Below are 27637 nucleotides of genomic sequence, written 5' to 3' on the forward strand. Positions count from 1 at the left end.
CTGACACGACATGCATAAAAGACTTTTCTTTTGGAATAAGATGAGATGTAATTAAGATGACAATTAATTTACTTCCATTTGAATACATTTATTTGAGATTTGAAAATGCTAAAAGACACCTAAATATTTGAGACTTTTTGGAGCAGCTTTTTTTTCAAGATGTGTAATTAGTGTATTTAAAGATAAACAACAAACTTTATATATTGGATTTTTCACCTAAATGCTAAAAAAACGATGTTACATCGAAGTATAAGGGTTTTTATTTTTTGACAAACAACTGATCCCCCAAATATAAACTAAATTAAACAGATATGTGAAAATATACAAACGCACACAGCAATACTAAAAACATATTTATTCAACACACAAATGGACACAAAAACTTTTTGGCCCCACAAAGAATTAGGCATCTCTCTCAGTGTCCATACACAGTGTGACATGCTGTAACAAAACTGCATGAATTATTATTATTATTATTAATATTATTATTACTCATATGAATTATTCTTAGCCAACACTTTAAAGAAGCTGTTTACCTGAATGCAGTGGTTAAAAGCAGCAGCACAACAGCTTTTGGTGTCATATCAAAGGGCAGTTTTAAGTTAGTTGATATGCAAAGAAAAATGTACATTAATGGCCCTTCAGTGAGTAGAAAAAAAACAAACGAAAATATCTTTTAAAATGGCACAAAGGATAATAATTAAAAAAATAAGTTGTACAAATCATTTACAAGTGTTTCGACATTCTCTCCGGCGGTTTGCACACGGAAAAGTGTGCAGGAAATTGAAAATAAATGTCACCACGGTGCCATTGTTTTCCACATGTACTCTATCATAACAGCCGAGAAGAAAAATTCACAGAAAAACCAGGTCAAAAATGTATTTTTTTTTTCTTTTGTGTACCTTTCTTATTGTTAAAAATGTTGGAACTCTCCAGGCTTCCTTTCATGGATGACTTGGGGGGGGGGGGGGGGGGGGGCAAAGATGTGCACTTTCGTGTCTTTCAAAGTGGACATTGAAAGTCTTTCCTCATGTTTCAATGTCCACGAACCGTGTTCCCATCTTACTTACATGCTTGCAACACAACAAACGTGGTGCTTCAACAGACGGAAAAAGTCCACACGGTCACACTTGGAAGTCGTTGCCGAAATGCCGACGCTGCTCCTCAGTCATGGATAAGTAGGTGGCCCTCATGCTGGGGGAATACTGCCAGAACACAACATGACAGAGGTAAAATTTCTCCAATGGGAAATTTTGGGGAGTTCAAACATTATTTATTTAAAAGAAAAAAAAGACAGGTCGGAAATAAAAATGATCAAGAGGTCCATGTTAAACTAGTTAAACTATAGATTATGGGCCAATTTTTCTGGACAAGTTATTATGATTAATATGTTGGATCAAATAAAATTCCAAATTTGGTCTATATTATGTAAACTGAGCAGCTGCCGCTGTTGTGAAAGCGCTACATAAATCAGCATGTATTGTATTGTATTTATTTCTTTTTAAAATCTTGACAACTCAAAAAAAAGAAAAAAATAACAATTTCATCCTATTTGAAACCTGCTTAAGGAAATAAAAATGAATGACATAGCTGCACACAGGGGGAAAATGGAAAATGAAATCGTTCATACATTTACCTGCACAGAAACTAATGAAATCCTTCATATTACACATTTCAATTTGGGCAAGAGGTCGCTACATTTAATTGTATATTAGTCCACCAGATGGCGCTACGTTTTTACTCATTCAAAGCAGGCAGACACTTTTACAGCCTCTCAGCTAGTCAACGGATATATTTAAATGAATCCACGTGAAACTCAGACAATATAATAACATAATTGCAATAGCGTGACAGTCATGCAAATTACAGCGCCCCCCGGTGGCCATGCAAGAGGGTTAAAAAAGGAAGGCGTTGGGAAAAGTTAGGGATGGAAGAGTTGAATGAAAAGACTTACTCGGGTTCTATACGGCTGAGAGTATATCTTCAAAAGTTGATTGAAATAAATGAAGAAGAAGAAGAAGAAGAAGAAGAGAAATGACGGACAAACAGGCAACACAAAAATAAGCAAAAGAAGCTGTTAGCCAAAGAGCAATGAGCACAAAGCAGCGCCGTTTAGAGAAGCAAAGCAAAATGGTGTCGAGAGAGCACACGAAAAAGCAATATATCATAAAAAATTGACTTCTTTTCTGGCTTGAAAAAAACGTGACTAAAAAAAGAAAATGGAAACAGTGTTGCTATATCTGTCCCAGCGCTGAGTCTATTCAAGTTTAAGGAATTTAAAAAAAAAAAAATGGTGCGTTGCCTTCGTTGTCGTCATCTCCCGGCGGAGTTTGACGCTAAACGATGTTCAAGTTGCCATGAAATTTTAACCACATTACTTCCCTTACGCTTCCATCTGTACGCTTGCACAAAAAAGGACAACTTGTCCCTTTCGGGAAGAAGTGAAATCAAATCAAGGAATTCATTTGCTACAAAATGTTATTTTGGTTGTTTAGTGAGATATATTTTGTATCATGCAGGTTTTTGTATCAGGCATTGGGGGGGGGGGGCGTGAATTCTGCCTAGCAACAAGTGAAAACAGTAACCTCAGTGTACAATTACTCAAACTTCCGTGCCTTTGTGGATTATTTTTAGTTGTGCTTATTTCAATTGTGCAAGATCGTAGTTATTTTGAAGAACCAGCAAACGGAGCTAACTCATTTGTCATACACACATATATTGCGTGATGGACGTGTGACAATTTTTTTTTAGACTCTGCGGCTTATTTCCAGTCATCGTGCTTATTTCTTTTTGTGCAAGGGAGCGGTACAAAATAAATACAACGTCAAGGGCCCACTTGCTGACTTTTTAGGGTCAAAGACTAGACGACGCTCACACAAAGGAGCTGACCTACCGAGGGTGGCGGCGAGCCTCGTCCAATCAGAGGCACATTCTCAAAGCGAGGATTCCCACCGAACAGAGCCGTCTGGTTCCTGGGTAAAAAAAAAAAAACGCCGCCAACGAGTCAGATAATACCAGCGTCATGAACAAAGTGTGCGGTTTTGACACGCTCACATGTAGTCGCCCATGGGGGTGCTGGAGAGTGGGGGGGCGGGGGGCTGCAGGCTGCTCTGGCTGCCCATGCCGCTGCTGTAGCTGCAGAAGCTGTGCACGGTGGTGTGGTTCTGGTTCTGCGAGCCCATTCGGTTGCGTCGCGGGTTGAAGGGGTCCTCCTCGTCCATGTCGTCGTAGTCCTGCTCACTGAGGGTGGTGGGGGCGGAGAGGGGGGACGATGGGGGTGGGGTGGGAAACATGTATTTTATTGCTGAAACTTTTGTTTTTTTTTCATGTTTAATTCGATTCATAATTGGGGAGAGCAGCGATCGCTTTAATCAGATGACATGTCCAATGCTGACTTTTTTTGGGGGGGGGGGGCATTTTGTGGATTATGTTGTGTTTATTTCTCACATGCAATTGTTTTTTGTTCGTTTGCACTGACTGACATGTAGACGGCACACCGACCTGCTGGCAATCTGTCTCCACGCTCTCGGGATGGCGCAGAGCATGATAGTGAAAGCACAAGCTGCCAGCACGGAGAAGAGGCACAGGTAGAGAACGCCCTCCACGCCGTCATAACACACGCCCACCATGGCGTCCAGGTAGTCCTGGAAAAATATGACGACGGTCCATGCGATTACGTTTACACGCGTCGCCCTCCTGCTTGTCGTTTGCATTGTCGCACCTTGTTGAGCCCCCTGCAGTCTAACAAGGCGGTCAGCTGGTGCAGGCTGACCTCAGACGAGTTGAGAACACGCTGGATGCCCACCAGGTCTCTCTGTGGAGACAGACATTGCTGCTGATGCCAAATACGTACGTGTGAGTGTGTGTGTTTGAGGGATTCTGAGGGTGGGGGGAATGGTACCTCCGCTGTGGGGAAGAGTGGCACGGCAAACTGTAGTAAACCCTGGATCTGGATCTGCATGGTAGTTAGAGATCTTTGGAAAAGCGTCAGAGGCTGCAAACGAGGACCAGCATATTAGTGTATTGAATAATACTGATCACTAATAAATACAATAACGTGCCAATGAAGAACAGTAAACCAGCATTTTAAAGCCTACATTGAACCCCCTAGCCCAGGCTTGAAAGCCTACTCCAGTCTCGTCTTGTCAGGAGATGGTGTAGGACTCCATTTTCACCACCAGGGGAGCATAAGAAGCAGAATCATTTCCATAATAATTCAAACCCAGTTCAAACCCGAACACTTGTTTGAAGCCCCCGTTGCTGGTTTGATACCATAATCCTGTCTCGAAACCCAAATTTAACCTTTGAACGCCCATTCAGCCTGACCCCCCCAAAAAAGGAGGTGGAGCTTGTGCCTGACTCTGCAGGCACTCAGCGATCTCCCATAAGATCTGAACTTTGCTCACACGAGAGTTCGGTGTACGTCAACTAGGCCACTACATTAGCTACACCTGCTCAATCCAATGAACACATTGCTTTATATTGGCAGCTCGACCTAATTATTTGACCATGATGCGTACCTGCTGGTAAGGGTTGGTCAGCGTCTGGTTGCAGTAAACATAGTAATGAACGATATCTGCAAGCAAGCAAAACGATGAGTCAGCATTCTCACAATGAGGTTTTGAAGCCGGCTGGTGGATGACTCCGCGTTTTTATTCGTCGTACCTGTGCCGATGACGCCTTTGATTTGACTCATGATGAACTTGTCAGGCGCCACGCAGAAGTCACTCGTGCCCTGAAAACAACACACAGCAGTCCAATCCAGTCAAATTGAAACTGTGACTTCCAAACTCTACTTTGAAAACTTTTCCTGCAAACCACTACCGAAGCTTGAAACACTAAACCTGGCCAAAAATCCTTTATCCAGACCGACACCGCGCACGACGCTACATGACTACCGTGCAAAGCGATAATTAGCACGGGGGACTTGATGAGCTCACTAACATGGCAACACAGCTGCGAACGTGCACGCTTCACTAACGAGACCTTTTCCTCATTGTCCAATGAGCGATTTCCCATTTCTTCCGGCCCGTTTCCGTGGTTACGCATGGATCCTGCACTGGCCCGCAGGTACCGGTTAACCGCGGCAGTAGAGTGAATATGATTTACATTTTTTAAAACGAATAAATCAACTTGTAACAGATGGCATGCTGGGCAACTCACCACGGCGGCGGCCAACTCTGCTCCGAGCGACGCCCAGCTGAGTATCAACGTCAGCACCCCGCACAGCATCATCCTGATGGGGGGGATTCAAACACATTTAGACACACTCAAAATGATTACATATCAAATAACGAGCACCCAGTATTAAACAAATGCAGCTATATTTTTATACGTGCGTTTCCAATTTCTATGCTCAATAAAGCGGACTGGTAACATTCATCAGAGCAAAAAGGAAGTTTTATTTTGAAAAGCAGGTGTCTCCCCAAACTGCTTGCTTTTATCACCAGGCACTGTATGAAAAATTATGTTTCAAAATCATGAAAAATTAAGACATTCTCTCCGCTCATGGACACTGTAGACATGTTCGCCGAAGACGCAAGAACCATACCCGCTCAACCGCCAGTTAAATAGGACTTGGTAAATTACATGCTCCCATGTTGAGCTGGGAATTATGAAAATATTAAGCACCGTGTGGCTGGAATAGCCACATTGCAGTAATAACGAGGCACTCTAAAACGGCCACGACTGCGCGAAGCACCTGGTGGTCACGTCAGATTTTTATTTCTCCCGTTTTCGCTTGTCTGCTTTTGTTTACTTCCATGACATGCACGCACTCATGGCTGACAACGAGGCACTCAAACAAAAGTCACTTGGGACGATTTTAGTCAAACAAAGCAGGAAAACAAAAATGGCCGCAATTAAGTATGACATAGTTCTCTGCACAGATTGAGTAATTATCCTTAAACATGTGTCATGCATTTCGAGACAGACCTCTGAATTCACTTTCTTGGGTTTTCAAAAAACAAGCTTTGAAGCTTGAAGCTCTATTTTTTTAAATTACCCCATCCGAGTTAATTATAAGCGAATAAAATCGCAAATTCGGCACTTGGCAACAGAGGAGAATACAAAATAAAGCTACTCTAAGTTGAGTGTCACCGCCTGAGGGCGTGAAACAATGAAGTCACTGGCTAGTTGTCAAAATAACGGGAAAAAATGAAATGCGGCTGTTCCCTGCACCCTCAAGGACAAAGGATGATCTCATTGTAACATCCGGCACTCAGCTAGTGAAAAGCCCATTAAAACACAAACCCTAAGTCCATCAGGGGATGACTAGAGGTCAAAGGAGTGCTAATGACACTGCGTGGGTAGAATTGAGCTTGCTAGCTTGGGATGCTAACACACAATCCCATGCTTGGAGAGTCGTTTGCTTGAATTCCACTCGAGTGGAAAAAAAAAGAGCATCCCTATCGGACGTCTTAACAAAGGGGCTCAGAGCTAAATGCGGGTTGAAGTGGGGTGGCGATGTGTGTGTTGTTGTGGTTAGTAGGGCGGTCATAGCCGCGTAGCTGAGTGATTGAAGGCGACGGGAGGATGCACGGCTGGATGGACAGACGTTCCGGTGGATTTTATGCCCCCGTGAACTCTCTCCCTGGAGGAAGCGCACGCTGCTAGCTAGATGTTAAGTGTAAGCTTTTTTGGGGTGGTTCAAAGTAGGGTTTGAATTCAGGGTCAGGGTTGCAGGGAATGATTTCAAGCCTAGGGTAAGGTTTGAGATGAGGGTTTTCAATCTGGGAGTTTCAATTCAAGGTTTTAAGAGTGGGGTTTGGGATCAATGTTGGGTCTAAATTCTGGGTTAAGGTTTTGGAGTGTGGTTTAACGCCTGGGGTAGGGTTTCAGATGAGGTTTCCAAGCCAGGGACAGGTCTTCAAAATAGGGTTTCAAGTCAAGGTCCCAAAAGTCGGGTTTCAGATTCGGGTTTTAGGATGGGATGTTCGATATAACAATTTTTTTTTTCCAGATCAATCGTACTCACCGATATCGGTGGCTGATATCGGCGGCCACCAAGAGTAACCAATACCTTAAAATAAGGCCCAATACCAAAATCAGTACTTACCGATCCCTAGCGTTAAGGTTTCAATGCAGGGTTAAGGATTCAAGATACACTTATGGTTTAAAGTAAGGTTCCAAACATTGGGTAGGGTTTCTAATTAGGGTTTTTAGCCAACATTAGGGTTGGAGTTTCAAAAGTGGACAGTTGTGATTTCCTAATCCTTCCTGGTGTGCAATGTGAGGAAGTTATGACTGGAAGTGATTTCATTGACTGCTTGCTGTCAGCGTGTTGATCGAAATGCAAGAGGGGATCATGTCGTGTTTGATTTGGTCTTAAAATTGAGCATCGTGCTCGCGTTACGCTGGGTGGATTCGGCGGGAGAACATCTGGGCCGCTGATTAAAAGTGTGGCAGGCATCTGCTGTCATAAATGCACCGCGTACAGTCGTACTCCAAACGGGATTTAGCACTTTGTACATTAATAGGTTGCTTATTATGTCAGAGCGCTGAAGAACCAAGCGCACGAAACTCACGTGGTGAGCAGCCAGCGAGACTGCTTGGCGAGTCCCAGACAAGCCAGCAGGCAGATGATGAGGTCGAGGATGAGAAGCAGAAGGTAGGCCAGCCACCTGCGACAAATACATTACATTAGCATACAAACGCACATAACTGACAATTTCATGTGCAGTTGAAGCCGGTTATTAAGACCAACATCTCAACAATGAGTTGAAGCTGAATAAGTGAAGAGTTATTTCAAGTATTAGAGTGACATCATCACCTTCAATAATTATGTTGTTTTTTTTCCATTTGGCTTGGACAAAAATGGTTCCGGACCAGACCAGGGTTCGTTTTTTAACCAAATTAGCGTTGTGGATTAGGTCAGGCTAGAGTTTGGAGTGAGGGATCGGGTTTCAAATTCAGGAGATCAAATTTGAGTTTCAAGTTTGGGTTAAGGTGTCAGTCAAGCTTGGGTGAGGGTTACGAGCCAGAGTTAAGGATTCAATTGAAAAAAGGGTTAGGGTTTCGAGGTATGAAGGGTTTTATGGTTTTGATCCAGATGTTCTGTCAAGTTACAGGCCCATTTCAAAACTGCCTTTCATTTCCAAAATTCTGGAAAAAGTGGTGCGCATGCAGTTGAAACTTTTCTTGGATGAACATAACATCTTGGAGGTCTTCCAGTCAGGTTTCAAGACGATGCATAGCACGGAGTCAGCCCTGTTACGCGTTTCTAATGACATCCTCCTGGCAAATGACTCTGGAGACCACGTGTGTCTGGTCTTATTGGACTTAACTGCAGCATTTGATACAGTGGATCACGGTATTCTGCTGACTCGTTTGCAGCACTTGGTGGGCATTGGCGGCAGTGCTCTTAAGTGGTTTAGGTCCTATCTAGCTGACAGGACCTTTTGTGTGGTAGCCTTGGCTGCTCTGAGTTATGCACTGCTCCCCTGTCATGTGGTGTTCCACAGGGCTCAATTCTGGGGCCTCACTGTATCTGCTCCCATTGGGTTCCATCTTAAGGAAACATGGTATTCCCTTCTACTGCTATGCAGATGACTGCCAGATCTATGTCCCACTGAGCAAGAAAGACGCCTTCTCATTAAGGCCACTCCTATCCTGTCTGGAAGAAATCAAAACCTGGATGGCACAAAATTTCTTGAAATTCAACGAAAAGAAGACAGAGGTGATATTGTTTGGTCCCAGTGGCCCTTGTACATTCCTTCCTGTAGACTTGGGCCCCCTGTCTCCTTATTTGAAATCAACGGTCTCAAACTTGGGCCTTAAACTGGACAGTGATTTCAAACCCGATCGGCAAATTGGTGCCGTTGTTAAATCCAGCTTCTTTCACCTTAGACAGCTGGCCAAAATAAAACCTTTCCTCTCACATGAACACTTTGAGACAGTAATCCATGCCTTTGTCACATCCCGGCTCGATTACTGTAATGCCCTGTACTTTGGAGTCAGCCAGTCCTCCATTAAGCGCCTTCAGCTGGTCCAGAATGCCGCTGCTCGCCTCTTGACTGGTACTTGTAAGAGGGAGAATATAACTCCTACTCTTGTATCCCTTCATTGGCTCCCCATTCATTTTAGAGTTATTTTCAAGATCCTCCTCTTTGTTTTCAAATCTCTAAATAATCTCGCGCCACCTTACCTCTCTGAGCTCATCCGCCCCTACACACCTGCCCGGCGCCTCAGGTCTGTGGACCAGTCTTTGTTAGACATACCAAAAACTAAACTGAGGCTCAGAGGGGATCGAGCCTTTTCTGTTGCTGGTCCCTCTCTCTGGAATGACCTCCCACTGAACATTCGGCAAGCCCTCCTCACTGCTCAACTTTAAAGCCCTCCTCAAAACTCACTTGTATTCTTTGGCGTTCGACTCAGCATGATTTTACTGCTTGGTGCTTTCTACCGCCTTTATTACCATTTCGTCTTACTGTTTATTGTGTATGTTAAATCGCTCCATGTACAGCACTTTGTATGCAGCGATGGCTGTTTGAAAGTGCTCTATAAATACTGTTGACTTGACTTGACTTTTGAAGTTTTGTGTCGGTTTTCATGCATTAGTTAGGGTGTAAAACAAGTATTAGGCTCAGGATTTTAAGTAAGGGTTTCAGATTAGGGTTTCTTGTCTGTGTTAGGATTTCACGACAGAGTTAGCTTTTCAAACCAGGAATTGGAATTTCCAAAAAGGGTTTCAAGACAACATTATGATTTCAATTAGGGATTCGGGTTTCACATTGACTTTCAAGTACCCCTCACCTGTAGTACTCGACATTAGCCGTCAGTCTGGCCACAGACGCCAGGTCCACGTTGGCCTGGGCCCAGTCCGGCAGGCCCACCAGCTGCTTAATGACGTTGTCGGCCATCTGCTGCATGAACTGCAGCGTCTGCACGTAGTCGCCGCGCGTGGCGAAGATCTCGTCCAGCCGGGCCAGATGCTGATGCAGGCCGCTCTTCATGTTCCCCATGGTGGTGCTCACCTGCAGCTCACAACGCAAAAAAACGCAACAGCATGATAAAATGGACAGTCAGGGATAATTAAGCAGCGTTTTTTTCATTTACGGCGGCACCTGAGCCACATGCTGCTATGCCATCTAAATACACGTTGTAGCAGCAGCGAGATGGATATTGTGTTTACCGGTGTGAGCCGGCCGCTAATGGACCCTCCGAGGAGGACGGCAAACTGCCGAATTTACTCGACACAAACGCTTTAATTATAACGCCGGACTTTTCTCAGAGGGAGCGCTTTGTTTACGAGGAAATGGCAAGATAGGATAATTAAAAAGGCTAATAAATGCTCCCCTTCAGCTGCGGGTGCTTAGCACTTAATAGAGAGGCCAGTCGTATTGTTGTGAGAGGGGATTAGTTGCTATTTTCATCGCGTAGCCTGCCGAATTGACGGTGGAAGTCCAAATAGCGCAAGAAATTACAATGGCTCCTGACTAACACTTTCGCTAAAGATGAGACGCCGCCCGATAACAAATCAACATGGCAATTCGTGAGCATGCCATTTTCAAATTACAAAGGCTGTAATATTGGGGGGGGAAAAAAACAATTCACTGGAAGACCTTGAATGAATTTATATCATGTCTAAGTAAGCGCTGAAGATGTGCAGTCAAAATGCTCGCATCTCTTTGTTTCGTGAAATTAGATAATTTTGGATTCTTTTAAAAAGAGGCTGTTTCGGCGACTCTCCATCTTTGGCCTTCACTTCCAAGACAGAGCGCAGCGAGCTCCTCGACGACATCATCAGCATATCTTCCAGACTGCTGTGGCCAACCAAAGTCTTGCCTTCTTCATAGCAGGTCTACAAAAGGAGTCCGGAGACCTTTCTCTAATTTCACTCGAAGTTTCTGAATTGTCGCCCTTTCCGCCCTCATTATAAGCATTTTGCTTCCTGCGGGGGGTTTGGGGGGGGTGGACCCGCAGCACACTAGGCTCTTTGTCCTGCTTAAGAAGACCACTTCTTAACAGTCTATGGACCGCATGTGTGCGGTCCCTTCGGGAAAGCAACGAGCAATGAGATTCCGAAAGAAAGAGCGTCACATCCAATTATGCGCCGGATGAAGTTCAGAAAGGCTGGATGGTGTTTGTGTCTTCTCTCCATTGGCAAAAAAAAAAAAAAAACACACACACACACAAAAAACAAGGGCGGCGGGTTTCAAGTTTTGGTTCAAGTGTTTTGAAAAGTGCTCATGTAAGAAAGTTGAGTTGAGTGAGTGTTCCAAGGTATGAGTGATAAATTTGGGTAAGGGTTTTCAAATTAGGGTTTCAGGTTCAGGCTTGGTATGCAAATTTGGGTTAGGGTTTCAAATTCGGGTTAGGTTTTCAAGTTTGGGTTATCGTTTCAAATTTGGATTGGAGATTCAAGGCATGGGTCTTAGATTTTCGGTATTAAGCCATGTTAGGTTTTCACCTTTGGCTTTCAAGACAAGGTTAGGGTTCCAAGTTTGCCTTAGGATTCCAAATTAGGGTATTAGGACAGGGTTAGAGTTTGAAGGTAGGGTTATGGTTGCAAATTTGGATTAGTGCTTCACACTGGGTTAGGGTTAGGTTATCATGTTTGGATTTCAAGATATGGTTTAGGATTCAATTTAGAGTTTCAAGCTAGGGTTAGTGTTTCAGTTTATGATTGGAAGACGGGGCTGTCTTAAAAAAAAAAATCAAAATAAAGCAAAAAACCCCCCAAATTGAACCGTCCCCAGGCTAAAGTTACTCGTAAAAAAAAGAGAACAACAGCACCTCTTAAACATCACTGGACCGAAACTTTAATTAACGCCCTCTAATTAAAAGTACGTGCAAGACAATTTACTCTTTCATGACTCACGCTAGTGCTGTATCGCTACGTTGCACCTACCAGGCTGTCCACGCCGCCCAGCGTGTTGTTGGCGTTGTACAGCGAGTACGTCAGCTGGTAGATGCCGTCGTTGGTCTCGCTGTTGCCGTAGAAACCCACGCCCACGGCCACGCTGCGGGAGAGACGCAATCCGTCATCTATACGTGTCGTCAGCTTAGCTTCAAAAGTGCTTTTTCTTTGGCTTTTGATGTACGATAACGGAGGGGAAAAATGACCGCAAATTAGCATATGCGGACACACCGGCAGCGTGAAAATGTGTCCCAGTTTAAGGTTTTAAATTAGGGATTCGTGTTTCGAATTTGAGCGGCACGTTTCATATTTGGTTCTGGCTTTCAAAGTACGGTTTCAATTCTTGATTAGGGTTTCAAGACAAGGAAATGTAGTTGTAGTGTTGCGACGAAATTATGTCCTGTGGTTGCTCAATGTCACATTACTTCTTTACAGGTTTTAATTTGCGGTTAAGGATTCAATTGTGTGTTTTAAAACATGATTGGTGTTTCATTTCAGGGATAGGGTTTCAACTTAAGGTTTCCAGTCCAAGTTCGGGTTTCAAGAGAGTGTTTCAAGGGAGGGTACGGTTTCAATTTTGTGATAGAGTTTTAAAATTTGGATAGTCAGCACAGCATTTAATTTTGTGCAGGTTTCACGTTAAATTAAGGTGTTTAACTCATTCACTCCCAAAGACGTTTTTAAACGTCTTTTCAGACTTGGTCTAGAATCGGCTGGTACTGAATGAGTTGAGTTAGTGTTTCAAACCAAGTTGAGGGTTTGAAGTTTGGGTCAAGGTTTTAAATTTTGATTATAATTTTGGAAAAGGAATTTAATCACAGAACAGCCTAAAAAAAGATTCCCAGCTTGAATGGATTGTTTTGTTGTATAGCTGTTTTTATGTTACGCAACAGTGGATTCACAAGCACAATGGCTTTTGTCATTGCTCAGATGCTGTCGATCGTCGCCGGCACGTAGGAATACATTAGCGCCAGCTTTGCATGACAATGGCACAAAAACGGCGCTCATCATTTAAACAACAACGTGTCTTGTTAGCGTTCCGCCCGCAGGTCCAAGCCTGCACATGGAGCATGTTTTGAGCGTAACGCTTCCGGCGAAGATGCGCGAGACGTGACATGAATAAATCACGTTTGCCAAGTGGCAAATGAAAAGACATAAAGAGATATAGAAAAATACAGCGTGAAAAGGTATTAGCGCACACAAATTGGGACACACGTGAGTTTTTTTTTTCCCATCCGCCATTGTGCAGATGCTAAAAATGCTCAGGCTTAACTTCAGGCAATAGTCTCATTAATTCAAAAATTTTTTTTTGAATACACCGCTTTTGCTTTGTGTATCCTCTTTGAGCTGGAGTCTAAGCCAAAGAGAAAGAACATCACAAACGGTGCACAACTGTCATGGCGAGGAATGACAATGCAGAGAAAAAGTGGTGGTGGTGGTGGGGGGGCTAAAATGTCTGTCGGCTAAAAAAAATGTGACCCAAACTGGCAGCCGAAATCAATGAGAAGAGCAACTGCTGCTACGCTGTTCGGTGACGGTTGCGGGTTTGTTTACAAGTTGAAACTGCACAATTTGCACTGACTTTTGTGTGGGACACGTTTTTGTTTGGCTGTGAATATGTCACATTTCGGCAACTAGAAGCAGCACATCGATACATAATTTACTGCCTTTGTCGTTATACACTGCGCTTTAAAAGGGCACAGAAAAAAGGCGCCATTGTGGATTCTCCGCGTGTACCTAATGAAGTGTCCTGTGACTTTTAAATAGTTTGAAGGAGATGCATTTCAAGCCGTCTGCCGTGAGGACGCGAGGGGCCAGAGAGATGCGCGGAACTGAAATGCCGCGCGTCGTGCATGTGAAGTGTTTGCAGAGTCAAGCGAAGGGGAAATTGTAAACACCTTGAAAATAACAAGAGGATTGTTGCTGAGAAACAGTTTCTCCGTTTACATCCTGTGCTTGAAAATGCCCATTGATAGGGCTTTGAGAAAGGATTAGGGTTTTGAATTAGGGAGTAAAGAAAGGGTTAGGAATTCATGTTCTGACTTTAAATTAGCACCAGGTTAAGGTTTGAGGTGAGGTAAGGTGTTTTTTTAAGTTAGGGTAACAAAGTACGGTTGCAAGTCAAGGTTAGGGTTTCAAGTTAGGGTATCAGTTTTTGGTTTCAAACCAAGGCTATTGTATCAAATTAGGGTTCATAGCTGGGGTTAGGGTTTCACTTTTGGATTATGCTTTCAAGACAGGGTTGGGGTCTCAAATTAGGGTTTAAGGACAGGGTTATGGTCAGGGATTCCGGGCTTCTGTTTCGGCTTCACGTTAGCATCGCAAACTAGAGTTTCAGGTTTGAGTTTGGGTTTCAAATGAGTGCTTTACGACCGGATGAGGTTTTCTAGTTAGCAGGTTGGAATTATGGTTTGAGGTTTGGGTGTCAAATCAGGCTGTTAAATTAGGCTTTCAAGGTTAGGGTTTTAAGTTATGATTAGGGTTTCAAATTCAGGTGTCAAGTTGGGCTTTTGAGACAGGGTTAGGGTTTTCGAGATACGTGTTGTTGCTGTTCCTCACCAAGTGACAAGGCCCGCGGCGACGGCCGACCAGGTGACGCAACACGACGTCGGCTTCTTGCTGTCCTCGTCACCGCCGCCGTCGTCATCCTTGGGGCGGCAGCACAGGCAGCTCAGGTAGACGGCCAGACACAGCAGGTTGACGCCCAGCACCGTCGCCGCCACGCAGCCCAGGAACAGCAAAGACTGAACAAGATTTTTAAAAAACAACCCCGGTTTGTCATTCAAATCAAAATACAGAATCAGGGTTTAATTTAGAGATAAACGCCATTGGCTCGGGTTTCAATTGAGGGGTTTAAAGTCGGGAGTACAGTTTAAAATAGGGCTATCAAGGCAGAGTACGGTGAACGAGGTTATCCAGTTGGACTTTCAAGTCAGGGTTAGAGATTCAGATGTGGGTTATGGGGTCAAATCAGGATCAGGGTAAGAGTCGGGGCCATAATTTCAAGTTAACTCATTCAATACAATCCAATTCTGAACCAAGTCTAAAAAGACGTTTAAAAACGTCTTTGGGAGTGAATGAGTTAAGGTTTGGGTTTCAAATGAAGGTATGGAGGTTGGATTTCAAACCACACACTTGGAAAAACGATCAGAAAGCTGTATATTGTCAACGATTTAATGAGCAAGCAGCACAATGACGTGTGACTCTGTAATCTTAATTGGATTCAACTCGTAAATGTGCCACTGGGGTCAGAGATAAGAATGGCCGAGCAAGAGTGAGGTCACACCGACGCAAGTCACTTATCGAATTTCGTGTGCCCTAATCAATCAGTTCCAAATAAGAGGATCGCCTTGTTTTGGTTTCCGACCGATTTCTTTGTGCGAGTTACAGTCATGATCAGTTAGGAAGACAGCGAGCCGTGATCATCTCCACATCTGATGGGGCTCACAGAAACAAGGCCAACTGCTTACTCGGGTGGGGGCGTGGGGGCTCTCATCTTCTTTGCCAGCACCCCCCCCCCCACCCCTCCGCCCCCAAGCTGGCAAGCAGACGACTCCTTGCGCTCTTGCGCTGCAGTTCCGCTCTTCCTACAAACCCCCCACCGACGCCCTCCTCTTCCTCTTCGTCCCACCTTCTGTGAAGGATGGGACGAAAATAGATCGTCCAATGCGAGCAGATGGGTTGAACCCCCCCCCCCCCCCCCGCCTCCATTTCCTTTCTAGTGCGCCTAACATCTTTTGCTTGTCGAGCCATATGTTCTCATGGTGAGTGTCATGATTCCTGCAAGAGTAGAGCGGGGATTAAAAACCCCAAATAGGGAGAATCCGCTGGATTACAGTGAACTGTAAGAGAGAGAGAGAGAGAGTGGAAAAAAAAGGAAAAAAATGAGTCCGGTCCATTTGTAAAAGAGCAAAAGATGGAACCGTGGACGCTCGTTTGTGCTCCATCTGTCTCATTTCATGGCTGTGATGTCGACCCGCTTGACTTTCAACATAAAACAGGCCCGCAAAGGAGAGGGAATTACACGCCCGTTGTGTTACATGACGGGTTCAACTGACCCATAAAAAAAAAAATCCTTTTGTAACACATCTGTGGGAATGCTTTTGGCTCAACCACGCAAAGTATCAAACTAGCCTCTTGCCCTGCCTCACGTTTTGACATCTAGATTTTGGCCTGTTAGACTGCCGCTTCTCTTCCCCTCTCCCTCAACTCCGCGTGCTCTTCGAGACGTTTAAGTGGCAACGCGCAAAAGTGCGGCTATTGATGTAGAGCACCGCGCATCGACCCATCACATTAGGATCTGAGGAGGACCGCCTCCCAGAGGCATCGTTCCGCGGCGAAATAAATCAACTTGACTCGATGAGGGGAAAAAAATTCAGGTTAAAAGCCAACGATTGTGTTTCAAATTAAGGTTTCGAGTTATGGCTTCAAGTTTCAAGCAAGGGCTATGGAGTCAGCGTCAAATCAATGATCGGGTTTTAGGTCAGGTTTCCAAATAAGGGTTAGGGTTTCAAATTTCATTATTAGGATTCCAGGTTTCAAATAAAATTTCAAAATTGGGTTACGATCTCAAGGTAGTGTTTGAATTTGAATTAGTGTTTGTCATTCGGCTTTCAGGCCAGGGTTCGGCTTTCACTTTTTTTTTTGTCTGTTTGTGGTCATGAAGAGGTTCACGTCGCTCGTAAACTCCCTTCATTTGCTCCATGCAAACATGCAGCGGGTCACGTCAGCCCACAAAACAAACACAAGAGCAGGCCGAAGAGAATGCGGGATGGTTTAAAAAAAAACCAAAAACAAACGCAGCATGAGTGTGGGCATCGCCACGGTAACGCGCAGCTCGCCGAGTGAAAAGGGGAACCATCAGCGTCTATTTGAATGGAGCAGCATGTGACGGACCCGCTTCAATGGCCGTCTTGTGATTCCAAGGCGATGCAGAGAAAGGAGGGAAAGCTCGCTGGCTGCTGGGATGCTTTGGAGCTGACCCGAGGTGTCAAAAGAATAGTCGATGTCCTCTTTGTTGTTGTCCGGGAGAAGTGTGTGTGGGGGTGGGGGGGGGGGGGTGACAAACAAAAAATCCGGTTTCTATTTTCGCGGGACAATTCCCAAGTCGCCGATGTTGGGAACAACCCACGCCTTTGCACTTTCCCCACGATGGTCTCCTCTCCGCAAAAATAATGGCTTGTAAATTATGTAGCATCCATGCGAGGGGAAGCAAAGGATGCGTATGTAGAGACGCGCACGGCCCAACCGCAATCCTGCATGCGGCACTTAACTTCACCAGTATTGAGACCTCCCGTTAACCTTTGAAACAACTTGCATATTTTAACGGCACACATTTTGCTCTTTGGGAGCGCAACAATCTTGAAATAATGATATGCCCGCAAGGGCATATCATTATTTCAAGATAAAACAGACTTATCTTCAGATTTCCCTCCTAAAAACAACCAAACTTTTTTTGGTGCAGGTGGTTGGCTGCCTAAACGGGCTGCTGTACAATTCTCAACGGCAGGTGAACAGGAAGAAAGTTTATCACACAACATCAATGTGGATGTTTATTTTAAAAAAAAATCTCATGCAACAGGTGGTGCAATGACACGCAACCCAACTAATTTATGGCCCAAACGGGCTGCCGTGTGAATCGAAACAGGAAGAAAGTTCCACGCGGAATCTTTTTAAAAGACGTTTTAAGATAACATTTCTAGCAGCAGGTGGCACAATAATGCCCCGCAACCCATCCTCAGGCGCAAATAGTTTGCGGCTAAATGGGCTGCCATCGAAAGTGAACCGGCATTGTTAACATTCGGTTTAATGCGGGACTTTTTAAACGGCAAGCATTTTCTAAACACTGAAAGGAAACAGCGGCCCGGTAGTCCAGTGGTTAGCACGTCGGCTTCACAGTGCAGAGGTACCGGGTTTGATTCCAGCTCCGGCCTCCCTGTGTGGAGTTTGCATGTTCTCCCCGGGCCTGCGTGGGTTTTCTCCGGGTGCTCCGGTTTCCTCCCACATTCCAAAAACATGCATGGCAGGCTGATTGAACACTCTAAATTGTCCCTAGGTGTGAGTGTGAGTGCAAATGGTTGTTTGTTTCTGTGTGCCCTGTGATTGGCTGGCAACCGATTCAGGGTGTCCCCCGCCTGCTGCCCGAAGACGGCTGGGATAGGCTCCTGCGCTCCCCGCGACCCTAGTGAGGATCAAGCGGCTCGGAAGATGAATGAATGAATGAAAGGGAACATTGTTAGCAACGGGTGCTGAAATAATCCTCGAATCTAACTTGTTTACTGCCTAAACGGGCTGTCGCATGCCTTGAAACAGGAAGTAAGCTGTTTTTATTTAAACATGATTAAAGTTTGCTGCCTAAATGGGATGCCTCGTGAATAGAAATCAACATAGAGAATGTTTAATGCGGGATAATTTTGACACATTTCTCAACAAAATCTTCGAACAAACTTACGACAGTACAAACACATGCATACCATTTTCTCCTCATACCCTCTCTGGCGGGTAATCCAACGGTGAAATTTATGAGCTGACCCCTGTTGAAATCAATTCTTCCCTTATACGCAGTGATGATAATGAATACAAAAACACGGCGTTACAGACACACTCCATCTGCTACGCTGCCTAAGTGGAATAACATCAGTGCTAAATGTGTGATAGCAAGAGCAAGTGCAGACAGTGACATTTCCTCTATGTGACAGGAATTAAACGGGTAGTGGGTCATGAAAACAAGCAAGGCCGTGGAATTCCCCTCTCTTCTCCACCCCCCCCATAAAGGGGAATTCCAGAAATTCCATTTCCCCTCGATTGTAAGATTTGATAGTTGGCTGTCCTAAAAGGTTTAGGGTTTCAAGTTGGGAATTCAAGACACATTTGTGGTTTTAGAGTTTTGAGCGAGCCTTACACACGAGTGTCATCCCACGGCAAATACCCCAGTGGGTTTAACCAAATGGATTTGAACGTTAATAAAACTTGCTGTGGTTTGTCATAGTGATTGCACAACATCGAATCTCAAATTTTAGGTCAAACGGAGCAAAAGTTTGGGAAATGCATCCGACCGAATTTGGACGTTTTCTGCAAAAAGGGGCGTGGCTGTCCTCTATGAAACCTTACACAGTAACTCAGGAACTGCAAGATCAATCTTCACAATCGTTCACAAATTGTTGTGAAATTGTAATACAATTTTAAACTCTATATCAAAAGTACAAGAGATATTGTTACTGTGTTTCTGTCAGTACGCAAAGAGTGAATACTGGTACTGGTATCAGTATGTGGTATCCTGATGTTAGAGGGTCCCCTATACAACAGTTTCTGCCGGGCGTTTACTACTTAAGACATCGCCTATAGATTTCATTAAGTTTTTATTTGAATGTCCAAGATTTCTTTGGGGATTTTCCCCTTTTTTCCATGTGGACGTGTTGCAATGAACTTGTTTCTCAAGTGCAGTATGACATCATCACTTCCTACAGGGACATAAACATCCCATTACGGGTGAGCGACAAATGCACTCTAACTACCATCATTGCAAGGAAAACTGCCCCCACCCAGCCACCAACATACCCATCAGCCACCAATCATCATTCCCACCCCTCGTCATCCTCTGCGACGCTCTCTGCTCGACGCCTCGGGGAGGAGCGACAGTACAGGGGTCTTTTTTCCGGCACAGTGCGCTCGGCTGGGCCTCGTTTGCAGCTGGGATGCCATTAAGTCCCCAGTGAAGCAGGCACGCTCGAGTAGGGAGAGGGGAAAAAAAAAGTCCAAGGCAAGGAAGTGGGAGCTTCAACGCCACACTAACTCAAAGCGCAATTTCATGATTCCGACTCAGTTTGGTGGAAAAAGACTCGCTCGAGTTAGGTGGCGAGAGCGCTCAAGACCCACATACAAACCCTGTGAGCCAGGAGGGTCAAGGGTGGGGGTCTTTAACAAAAGGACAAGGAGAAGAGACAATCCAGCCCCCCATCACTGGAGCGGACCTTTTTGTTGGTTTTGCCTCAGGAGAATCGAAAGGCTGTGTGTCATTTTGAGCTTTGTAGCCACCTCGGACAGCAATGGTGAGGATAATGTTTGGGTGAGAGCTCGATGCGAGATGTTTTTTCAAATAAAAAGCTTCCTTTTTCCACACACACACACACACACACACACAAAATCAATTTAAAATCTATTTTTCACTTCATTGATGGAAAAAGTAAAATACAATGATGTTATTGGAAATTAGTTTATTTTTTTTTTTCCTTTATTAGCTTCACCTTATTTGTCCTGGTACCAAACAAGCTTTGAAACTTTTTTTTCCCCCCAGCAAGTTGTTTTCACAAATATGAGCATCCACAAAAGTGGGGAAGATCAATTTTGTCAAAACATGTATCCAAACACAATCCTTATTATTTTAACAAGGCTCAGCCGGTCTATATTTGTATTGCGGACCTCAAACTCGTTCACACGTTGGAGGAGAGGCAAGGAGACGTCTGCAAAATATTTGCGGCTTGGGAGCACATACCTCGAATCCCCCCTAATCACCAAGCCCTAATTTGTGTTATCTGTCACATAACAAACAGAGCCTCCCCCCCCCCAACCCCGCCCCTCTGTCACAAACATACAATTGGTGTTTGGAACAGGGTGTGCGTGAATAACCTTGGGTGCTGACCCACATGCTGCTTTACCAAGTCTCAAAACAAAGATGCTATCGTCTGTTATTGCATCTACCCTACCCCCGCCTTTTTGTAGGATAGCATGATGCTACACTGCTTCCTTTTTTTTCCATGCTAAGTCATCAAACCATCACCATTTTTTTTTGCGTAATCTTGCCCAGCTAACTAGCTAACAAACTAACAAAATAAGTGGCTGTTGAGGCCAAATGTCATATAATCCAGTAATTGTCATAAACGTTTTGAAATATCCTGACATTTTTTTGCTAGTTTATTACAGGTCACCAATTGCTGAAATTACAGAGGGCAGATTGGACTGGAGTATAAACGGGCTTCCGACGAACTAAAAAAGGAAGTATGGTTAAAAAGTCTGTAAACGGTGACTTCAAAGTCTTGCCGACAATCAAAGCACACAAAAAAGGAGAGCCCAAGCATTTTGCGGCCTTCGTTCGGTTAAAAAAAAAAAAAAAAGCACTAATCCCAATGGCGTGACCCAAAGAACACATACATTCATTTACTTCACTGACAATATACAGACGGATCATGCCGTGCTCATTAGCGATGACGCTAAGCTAAGCTTTCTTAATAAAAACGTATTGTTAGGAAGTCCAAACTTGACTCAATGGGATGTCAAACACATGATGTCTTCTTTCGGACCAACTCCGCCCCCCCACCCCCAACAACAAATGTTCCGAGGAATTCAGCCCGCACAGCAACTTTGCTGTCACTGAGAAGGTATTTGGGGGTCATGTGAGCCTCTGCCATGTTATCTCCTCCTAAATTGAATTGTGGGCGCTCATTATGTAAAAAAAAAAAAAAAAAAAAAAAAAAAAATACAACAATCCCAACACATCGGTCACATGGTGCACTGCCACAGCTATTATACAATACATGCACATTGTGCTTTATACCAGTTTGGACATAATATTACAGTCCACACGCCAAATGACTTTTGCCCACTGAGCAACTGTAGGAGGCGGTTTTATTTTGATTTATTTTTCGGTTCGGGTTTAGAACTAGAATTAAAACCTCTTTAGTGGCTGCTACAGACCATTAGTTTTGGTACTCGTGTATCAAATACAAAATTTTTCACCAGGCCCGATGGAAATGGAAAGTGTGGTTAATTTTTGTTTTGGGCCCTCAAAATCGTGATTCTTTTACAGAGAATAGGAAAAAGAATTTCTAATCTCACATCGGTTGCTAATTTGAGTTTCAAGACAAGGTTAGGCTTTAAGACAGGGGATGGTTTTCAAACTAGGAAAAGGCTCCCAATTTAAAGGCTACACGATTCGTGTTTTCAAGTTGGGTTTCCAACAAGGCAACTCCAAATTGGGGTTTGAAGCTTGGGTTAGGGTTTCAAGCAAGCTAGAGTATTCCAAAATTGGGTTTCAAGTCAAGTTTGGCATTTCCAAGTCGGGTTCCAAGTCACGTTTAGGGTTTTAACTGACACAGGTGTTTCAGGTCTGTGTTCGGGTATTAATTGAATGTTTTGAGCCGAGTTGATTTCTGGCTCACACATTGAACATGTTACTCGAGTTTTAATTGCCAATTTAAAAATCACTTCACGTCGTTTCCTTTGAAACAGCATCCAAACATAATAAACAGCAGAACTATCAGTTGTCCCGAGTGGGTGCGTGTCGCTATTAAAGAGGCTGGAGATGTTGTGGCGATACTCCCCACTGACCTGCTGGTAGTTCTCGTCGTTGGGATTGAAGCTGTTGTCCACCGGCTGCAGCCTCAGGTTGACGTGCGGGAAACTGTGCAGCCAGTAAGTCCACCACGGCGCGATGTAATCCACGCGTGAAGAAGACATACCTGCCCGCGCGGGGATCAAACCAAAATAAACCACCACCACCACCACCCCTCCAAAAAGTTCAAAGCGCCTCGTCAATCCTGTCTCGTGTGAGACAAAGGGATGAAAACATGTTTCGTGCGTGGCGGTGGTGGAGACACGCACTCCTCTGCTTCGCGAGATCCAAACACGCGCAGGAGAATGTTCGGATTCAGTTGGATCCCACACTTGTTCGGGGATGACAAGGAATCACGAGGAGCGGCTGTTGGGTCCCGTGCGAGTTTGGATCCACCACGCGCCGTTCACAATTCAGCGGGAGCGCGCTTCGCAGTCACGCGTGGAGGCGAGACACGTGACGCTACAGGGGGGCTTCGCCCACCAGAAACGAGGTACTTTGTGATTTACGTTTATTGGGGCAAATTGTTGTCTGACGTTCGATACTTTGCTGCCATCTGATGGCCAACCACGGAAAAACTAGTCAATTAACACTAATCAAAACAAACTATTTGGAGTCACTTTGCTGACCTCTAGCGACCAAAAGAGAAAATGACAGAACACAATTCGCACTTGCAGGTAAAAAAAAAAAAACAACATTCGGCTTCATCTTCGATTATTTCAAATTTATTCACTTCCTGATCTGGTAGTAGGACGTTCAACCGCCCCAAATAAATAACTGAGTGTGGAGTCAATTGTTCCTTGCTTCATGCAACTTTCAGAGAGCACAATTACCAAATTGGTTAGTTGGATCAGTTTACGCAAGGACAAGAGTTAGCTTTCTAATTTGTTTTGTATCCTTAATTTAGAAATGTCCTCTGTTGTAAGCTATTATTTAATATTCTGTGTCCTCTATTGCTGCTGAATTCCCTATTATGAGACGAATAAAGTTAAGGGTTAACATCTTATCGAAACAGGAAATACCAACGCTCACATACTAAACAAAAGCACAAAAGTAACTGGACTTTTCCAATTTTTATTACAATTTTCTGTACATCACACATTTACTTCAGCTCCTTGACAGCCAGACCTGCAAAGACAAAAAAAAAACCCCAACAACAAACGCATTAGACCAACCGATATCATTGGACAAAGCAATTGTGTGTTTATTAACACTGACCGGGAGGAAGTGACTGCTTGAGCTTCTCTGCCTTTTCCTTGTCAGTGATGACCAGCGTGTACAGATATCTGCTGCAGCGCACCTTGAACTTGACATTGTCCTTGTTTTTCTTGATCTTCACGGCTGGGCACACACAAAAATGTTTACATCTTCAACTGTGAGGCTTGAACTCCCAAGAAAAAGTACTTAATGTAGACCACCACTGTAATGCCGGGCTCTATACATACACTTGGCATCCTTTCTCCTGGCAGTCAGCAGGAAATCTTTGATTTCTTCAATCTTGCGAGGCTACATAAAAACAAACAAAAACATTAGGATGACACTTAGGAAATTCATATTCACAGAACAGAATGCTAAATCATGAATGTTAATGGACCGGTGGAACCAAGCTTTCTGTATCAATCCGAAAGTCAGCACTTGGTCCATCGTTAGTCTGGCAAGTGTAAAAATGCACCACAGGCACAGCAGCCTGGGATGCTTGGACACCTTGCTGCTCAGTGTCAAATACACTGTTGTCAAGTTATCAGCATATACGGTACATACATATATATGAAGTTGTATTATTGACACTTTTAGGGAGGAAGGCGTCCTTTATTCGAGAATCTAGCTATCAATTGTGGGTGTTGGTTCCCTAACCAGCATGAATAGAGGTTACTGCACTCAACATACACACTCGATAGATCACGTTTGCTCGGTTTCAACCAGACAGGACGCCATGCTAATGCTAAGAGCATTAGCTCGGGGTTAGCTCCGATTCACAACCGCGGTACAACAATGGTCGATTTATCGCCCAATACTGACGTCAGGTTGTAGTTTAGGGACAACGCTGTCAGGTAATAAGAGTTAATGGATGAGTTTGTGACATTTTGTGTTGCTTACCATGGCGCCGTGTCAGCGGACTGAACGCTGAGGGAAGAGCAGAGACACGGGAGTTAGAGAATCGGCTACAACATAGCACACAAAAGCTTCAGGCAAGAAATTGAGTGGTCAAAATGTAGCTAAGGAAGGGTGTTAACATACGATACCAAAATTGGGATGAAGTGTGTTTGTGTTTTAAAGGATTGGTGAGGATTACAAATAGATGTCAGTGTTAGAATGTTTACCTGAGCCTTACTGGCAAAGAGAGAAAAAAAAAGAGGCGGTACTTCCGGTGTGGCGCGTTGATATACCAGAGTAAGGCGAGCACGGAGGGTCAAAATATTTTGGACTTTTGAGGATTATAAAACATTTTGGGTTAATGTTTAATACAGCAAATGTGATCTAAACAGGATGTCATTTACATCAATTACTTGTATGTTTCGGTTCACAGAAATTAGGATGTGTGCATTAATTTTAGCGTGAGGCCCAGTTCATGCGCGCGTGTAGCGTGTGTGTGTGTGTGTGTGTGGCGCGCGTGTGTGCGTGTATTTATGATAGCTTTAAAATACCTGCTTTTAATTATCCGTTCAAAAAAAGCTCGGTAAGCCCTGCCAATAATTAACATCAGGAGAGGTCCTCTGAGCTGAGCAGTTCGCGCTTGAGTGGCAGGATCGGCCCATTAAGTGGCAGGATGGGACCGTTTCCATGGAGACAACACGATGTTACGAAGATGACTCGACGACCGGAACCCCTTTTTTGCCTCTCCCCACAATCACCCTATAAAGCATACCAGTAAGTCAAGCTCCCACTTCCAGGCGCCCAACAAATGTCTGGACTCCAATGAGCCTTTATAGAATTGCAACAGTCTCGTGTCAAGCCTTACAAGATGGACAAAAGTGAGTCCGGAGCGGTCACGTTTTTTCTAAAACATTGCAATTGCGCTAATGGACATTAGAGGGCAGTATTATCGCGCATGAGTAGCAGGGGTTTTCCAGCTCCAATGAGGGAGAAGAGCTTCATCCTAATCGGTCGCACGTAGCTGATAAACACTTGCTATGAAGTAGTGTTATAGGGCCAGGTTATAAATCAGGGATTCAAGCAAGGGTTCTGAGGTCAAACAAAGGTTTACAGTCAGGAGTAGGGTGTCAACATAAGATTCCAAGCTTGTGTTAGGGGTTTAAAAGCCTGGGTTAGAGGAACAAACAACGTTTAGGGTTTCAAACTAAAGTCAGGGTTTGCAAGCCTGGATTTACAGCAAAGGCTGGATTTTTAGGGTTCGAGGATTACAAGTCAGGGTTTCAAACAGGGATTGTGATTTCAAGCCTTGGTTACAGGGTGGTTCCCCCCCGGCTCACATTAAAGCAGTGGTTGTTCCATTTTAAGTGGTCACAAACAACCACATGCAATTACATGAAGCAATTACATGAATGCACATTAAATCATTCCATAAAGCATGAAAGTAATCAGTAATTTATTAAACAACGAGAAGTGCAAATGAGATTCTTTCGGCTGTCACCTGCGCGGCTAAATCGGACTGTCTTCAGAATGGATTTGCCATGTTATGTGTAGCCACTTAAAATGGAACTCAACCCTTGCAGACATCGTAGGGGGAGCTGTGGATTCACCAAAGTGGAATTTTGTGAGCCGTGGCTGGTTTGAGTGTTATTTTTGTATCAACATTTGCCGACTGGATGAGTCAGCCACTGCAGCCAAAACTTGAAAATAATAATAATTATCATCATGACTTCTCCACACGGGGACAGCAATCAGGAAGTTCACTTGCTGTGCTTCAGCAGACAATTTGGTTCCACTTTTGTTTTTGCAGATCAAGATGGACGGCCAACCAGTTCCATCCACCGTTTGGATAAAAAGCAAATAATACAATATAATCTATCTTTATTTATAGAGTGCTTACACAACAGCTGCAACAAACACACTCCACATGCACCCGTCAAGGGAAATTAAGCTTACTTGTGATTTCATATCATTTTGTAAATATTTCAATCACTCCTGAGATGACAGCACAGGGCGAATGATTATTTGACGTTTTAGGGTAGTGTGAGCTCTTGTAACTTGAATTTTGAATGACAGTTACTCTTTTTTTGTAAGAAATATGTCATTAGTTTATCAGCATTTGTATTTGTAACTTAAGTTTTTCCACAAATCAGTTTGTTTGCGTCTCCAATTCCTGTGTCGTTTGGAATTCGCTGGTTTGTTAGCTTAGCATGTTTGAAAGTAGCTTTAGTATGCTAATTTGTTGGTTTCTTTTTTTTTTGTGCAAACCTGCGAATTTGTAAGTTATATTTTTCGAATGTAACGACTGGTAGATGGATTGTTTTTTAACATCTCATGTTTTTAAGTAGCTGTAGAGTTTGAAATTCCTGTTTCAGGCTAATTGGTTGGCGTCTCATGTTTTTTTTTCTTTTTTACTCGCTCCAAAATTTATAACTCATGTTAACATCTCATGTTTTTATCCTTCAATAAAATCATGCTTTAGCTCACCAGAGTTTGTAACTTACCTTTTTCACTCACTAACTAATGTGGTCTCCTGTATCTTTTTGCTTGCGTAACACTTGTTACTGATTTGCATTGATAACTAACTAGTTTGTCATGTTTTCAGGCAGCTGAAGTGTTCGCATGTTTCCCATACAAATTAAGGCATGACGATTAGAAGTGACTCCATAAATTGATCGAATCCAGAAGCAAGGTTGAAAATAGACTCTCCGCCTCACCGTTCCAACAGGCCCCGCAGTCACATTGCCGCTTAATCGGTATTTAAAGAACTTATCTCACTGTGTGATACCAACCGTTGCCCTAAGAATTCATATTACCATCTTTAGCTTTTGCGTCGTCGCCTAATTACCGGGGACAAAGAGCAGCTGGAAGGTACGCGGGTATTAGTGGGGGGACTAATGATCCAAGTGAAATGAAAACAGCAAGTGAGATATTGAAATTCGCCGCGATAATGATTAAGCCATCAGCACGACAGAATTAAAATGTCTTGGACACACACAAAGTATGAGGAGCCCGTGGAGCGTTTTTGCCACTTTTGCGAGCACACTGACAATGAAATTGTAGACTTTCAAAATGTAATTGCAATTGGTCATACATATGCAGCCAATGAGACTCAGTATTATAACTGGGAAAGACACGTCCAAAGTGTCCATGGGTTTTAGGAATGTGATTAAGACAGACCCAGACCAGGAGAAAACCCAGACTGTTGGAAAGTGTTCAGCCCGACATTGAACTCATGTTGATTAGAAAGTTTTAAGGCAATCACTCTAGAGTTTTTGAAAGTGTGAGAAACATGAAGAAAAGAATAAGGGAGGACCTCTTGAACAGGACTGAACGCCATCAGGAACTGTTAAATGTTA

General features: G+C 43.8%; 2 protein-coding genes across 5 annotated transcripts; both read right to left on the reverse strand.

Annotated features, from left to right (window-relative positions):
* Positions 1-340: 340 nt before the first annotated feature.
* Positions 341-22670, reverse strand: ttyh2 (tweety family member 2). 4 transcript variants are annotated; one of them, XM_052070729.1, is made up of 15 exons: positions 22184-22670; positions 14420-14604; positions 11852-11963; positions 9754-9980; positions 7527-7622; positions 5164-5236; positions 4666-4735; positions 4521-4576; positions 3902-3994; positions 3722-3814; positions 3502-3644; positions 3055-3240; positions 2894-2972; positions 1955-1981; positions 341-1205 (listed from the first exon to the last, which is right to left on the reverse strand). In XM_052070729.1, exons 1-15 carry the CDS (start codon positions 22310-22312, stop codon positions 1125-1127), a joined length of 1650 nt encoding a protein of 549 aa, XP_051926689.1. In that variant the 5' UTR covers positions 22313-22670; the 3' UTR covers positions 341-1124. The 4 variants fall into 4 exon arrangements, with proteins under 4 accessions (XP_051926689.1, XP_051926691.1, XP_051926692.1 ...); XM_052070731.1 differs by having other exon boundaries at positions 9754-9974; positions 22184-22668; XM_052070732.1 differs by lacking the exon at positions 1955-1981 and having other exon boundaries at positions 22184-22668.
* Positions 22671-23247: 577 nt separating this feature from the next.
* On the reverse strand, positions 23248-24579 carry rpl38 (ribosomal protein L38). Its single transcript, XM_052070761.1, has 5 exons — positions 24509-24579; positions 24285-24311; positions 23633-23693; positions 23406-23528; positions 23248-23315 (listed from the first exon to the last, which is right to left on the reverse strand). The coding sequence occupies exons 2-5, from the start codon at positions 24285-24287 to the stop codon at positions 23290-23292; spliced, it is 213 nt and encodes a 70-aa protein (XP_051926721.1). The 5' UTR covers positions 24288-24311; positions 24509-24579; the 3' UTR covers positions 23248-23289.
* Between the last annotated feature and the right edge of the window lie 3058 nt (positions 24580-27637).

Source organism: Hippocampus zosterae, chromosome 7 (genome assembly GCF_025434085.1).
Source record: "Hippocampus zosterae strain Florida chromosome 7, ASM2543408v3, whole genome shotgun sequence".
Lineage (NCBI taxonomy): Eukaryota > Metazoa > Chordata > Actinopteri > Syngnathiformes > Syngnathidae > Hippocampus > Hippocampus zosterae.

Excerpts from the sequence above, each read along its gene's own strand:
- ttyh2 (XM_052070729.1), bottom strand. The coding sequence starts at position 22,312 with ATGTCTTCTTCACGCGTGGATTACATCGCGCCGTGGTGGACTTACTGG. Across the intron at positions 5,237-7,526 it reads TCTCGCTGGCTGCTCACCAC|GATGATGCTGTGCGGGGTGC; the intron begins GTGAGTTTCGTG and ends CCCCCCCATCAG. Across the intron at positions 4,736-5,163 it reads CAGAGTTGGCCGCCGCCGTG|GGCACGAGTGACTTCTGCGT; the intron begins GTGAGTTGCCCA and ends TGTTGTTTTCAG.
- rpl38 (XM_052070761.1), bottom strand. Across the intron at positions 23,529-23,632 it reads CAGGAGAAAGGATGCCAAGT|CCGTGAAGATCAAGAAAAAC; the intron begins GTATGTATAGAG and ends GTGTGTGCCCAG. Across the intron at positions 23,316-23,405 it reads CAAGCAGTCACTTCCTCCCG|GTCTGGCTGTCAAGGAGCTG; the intron begins GTCAGTGTTAAT and ends TTGTCTTTGCAG.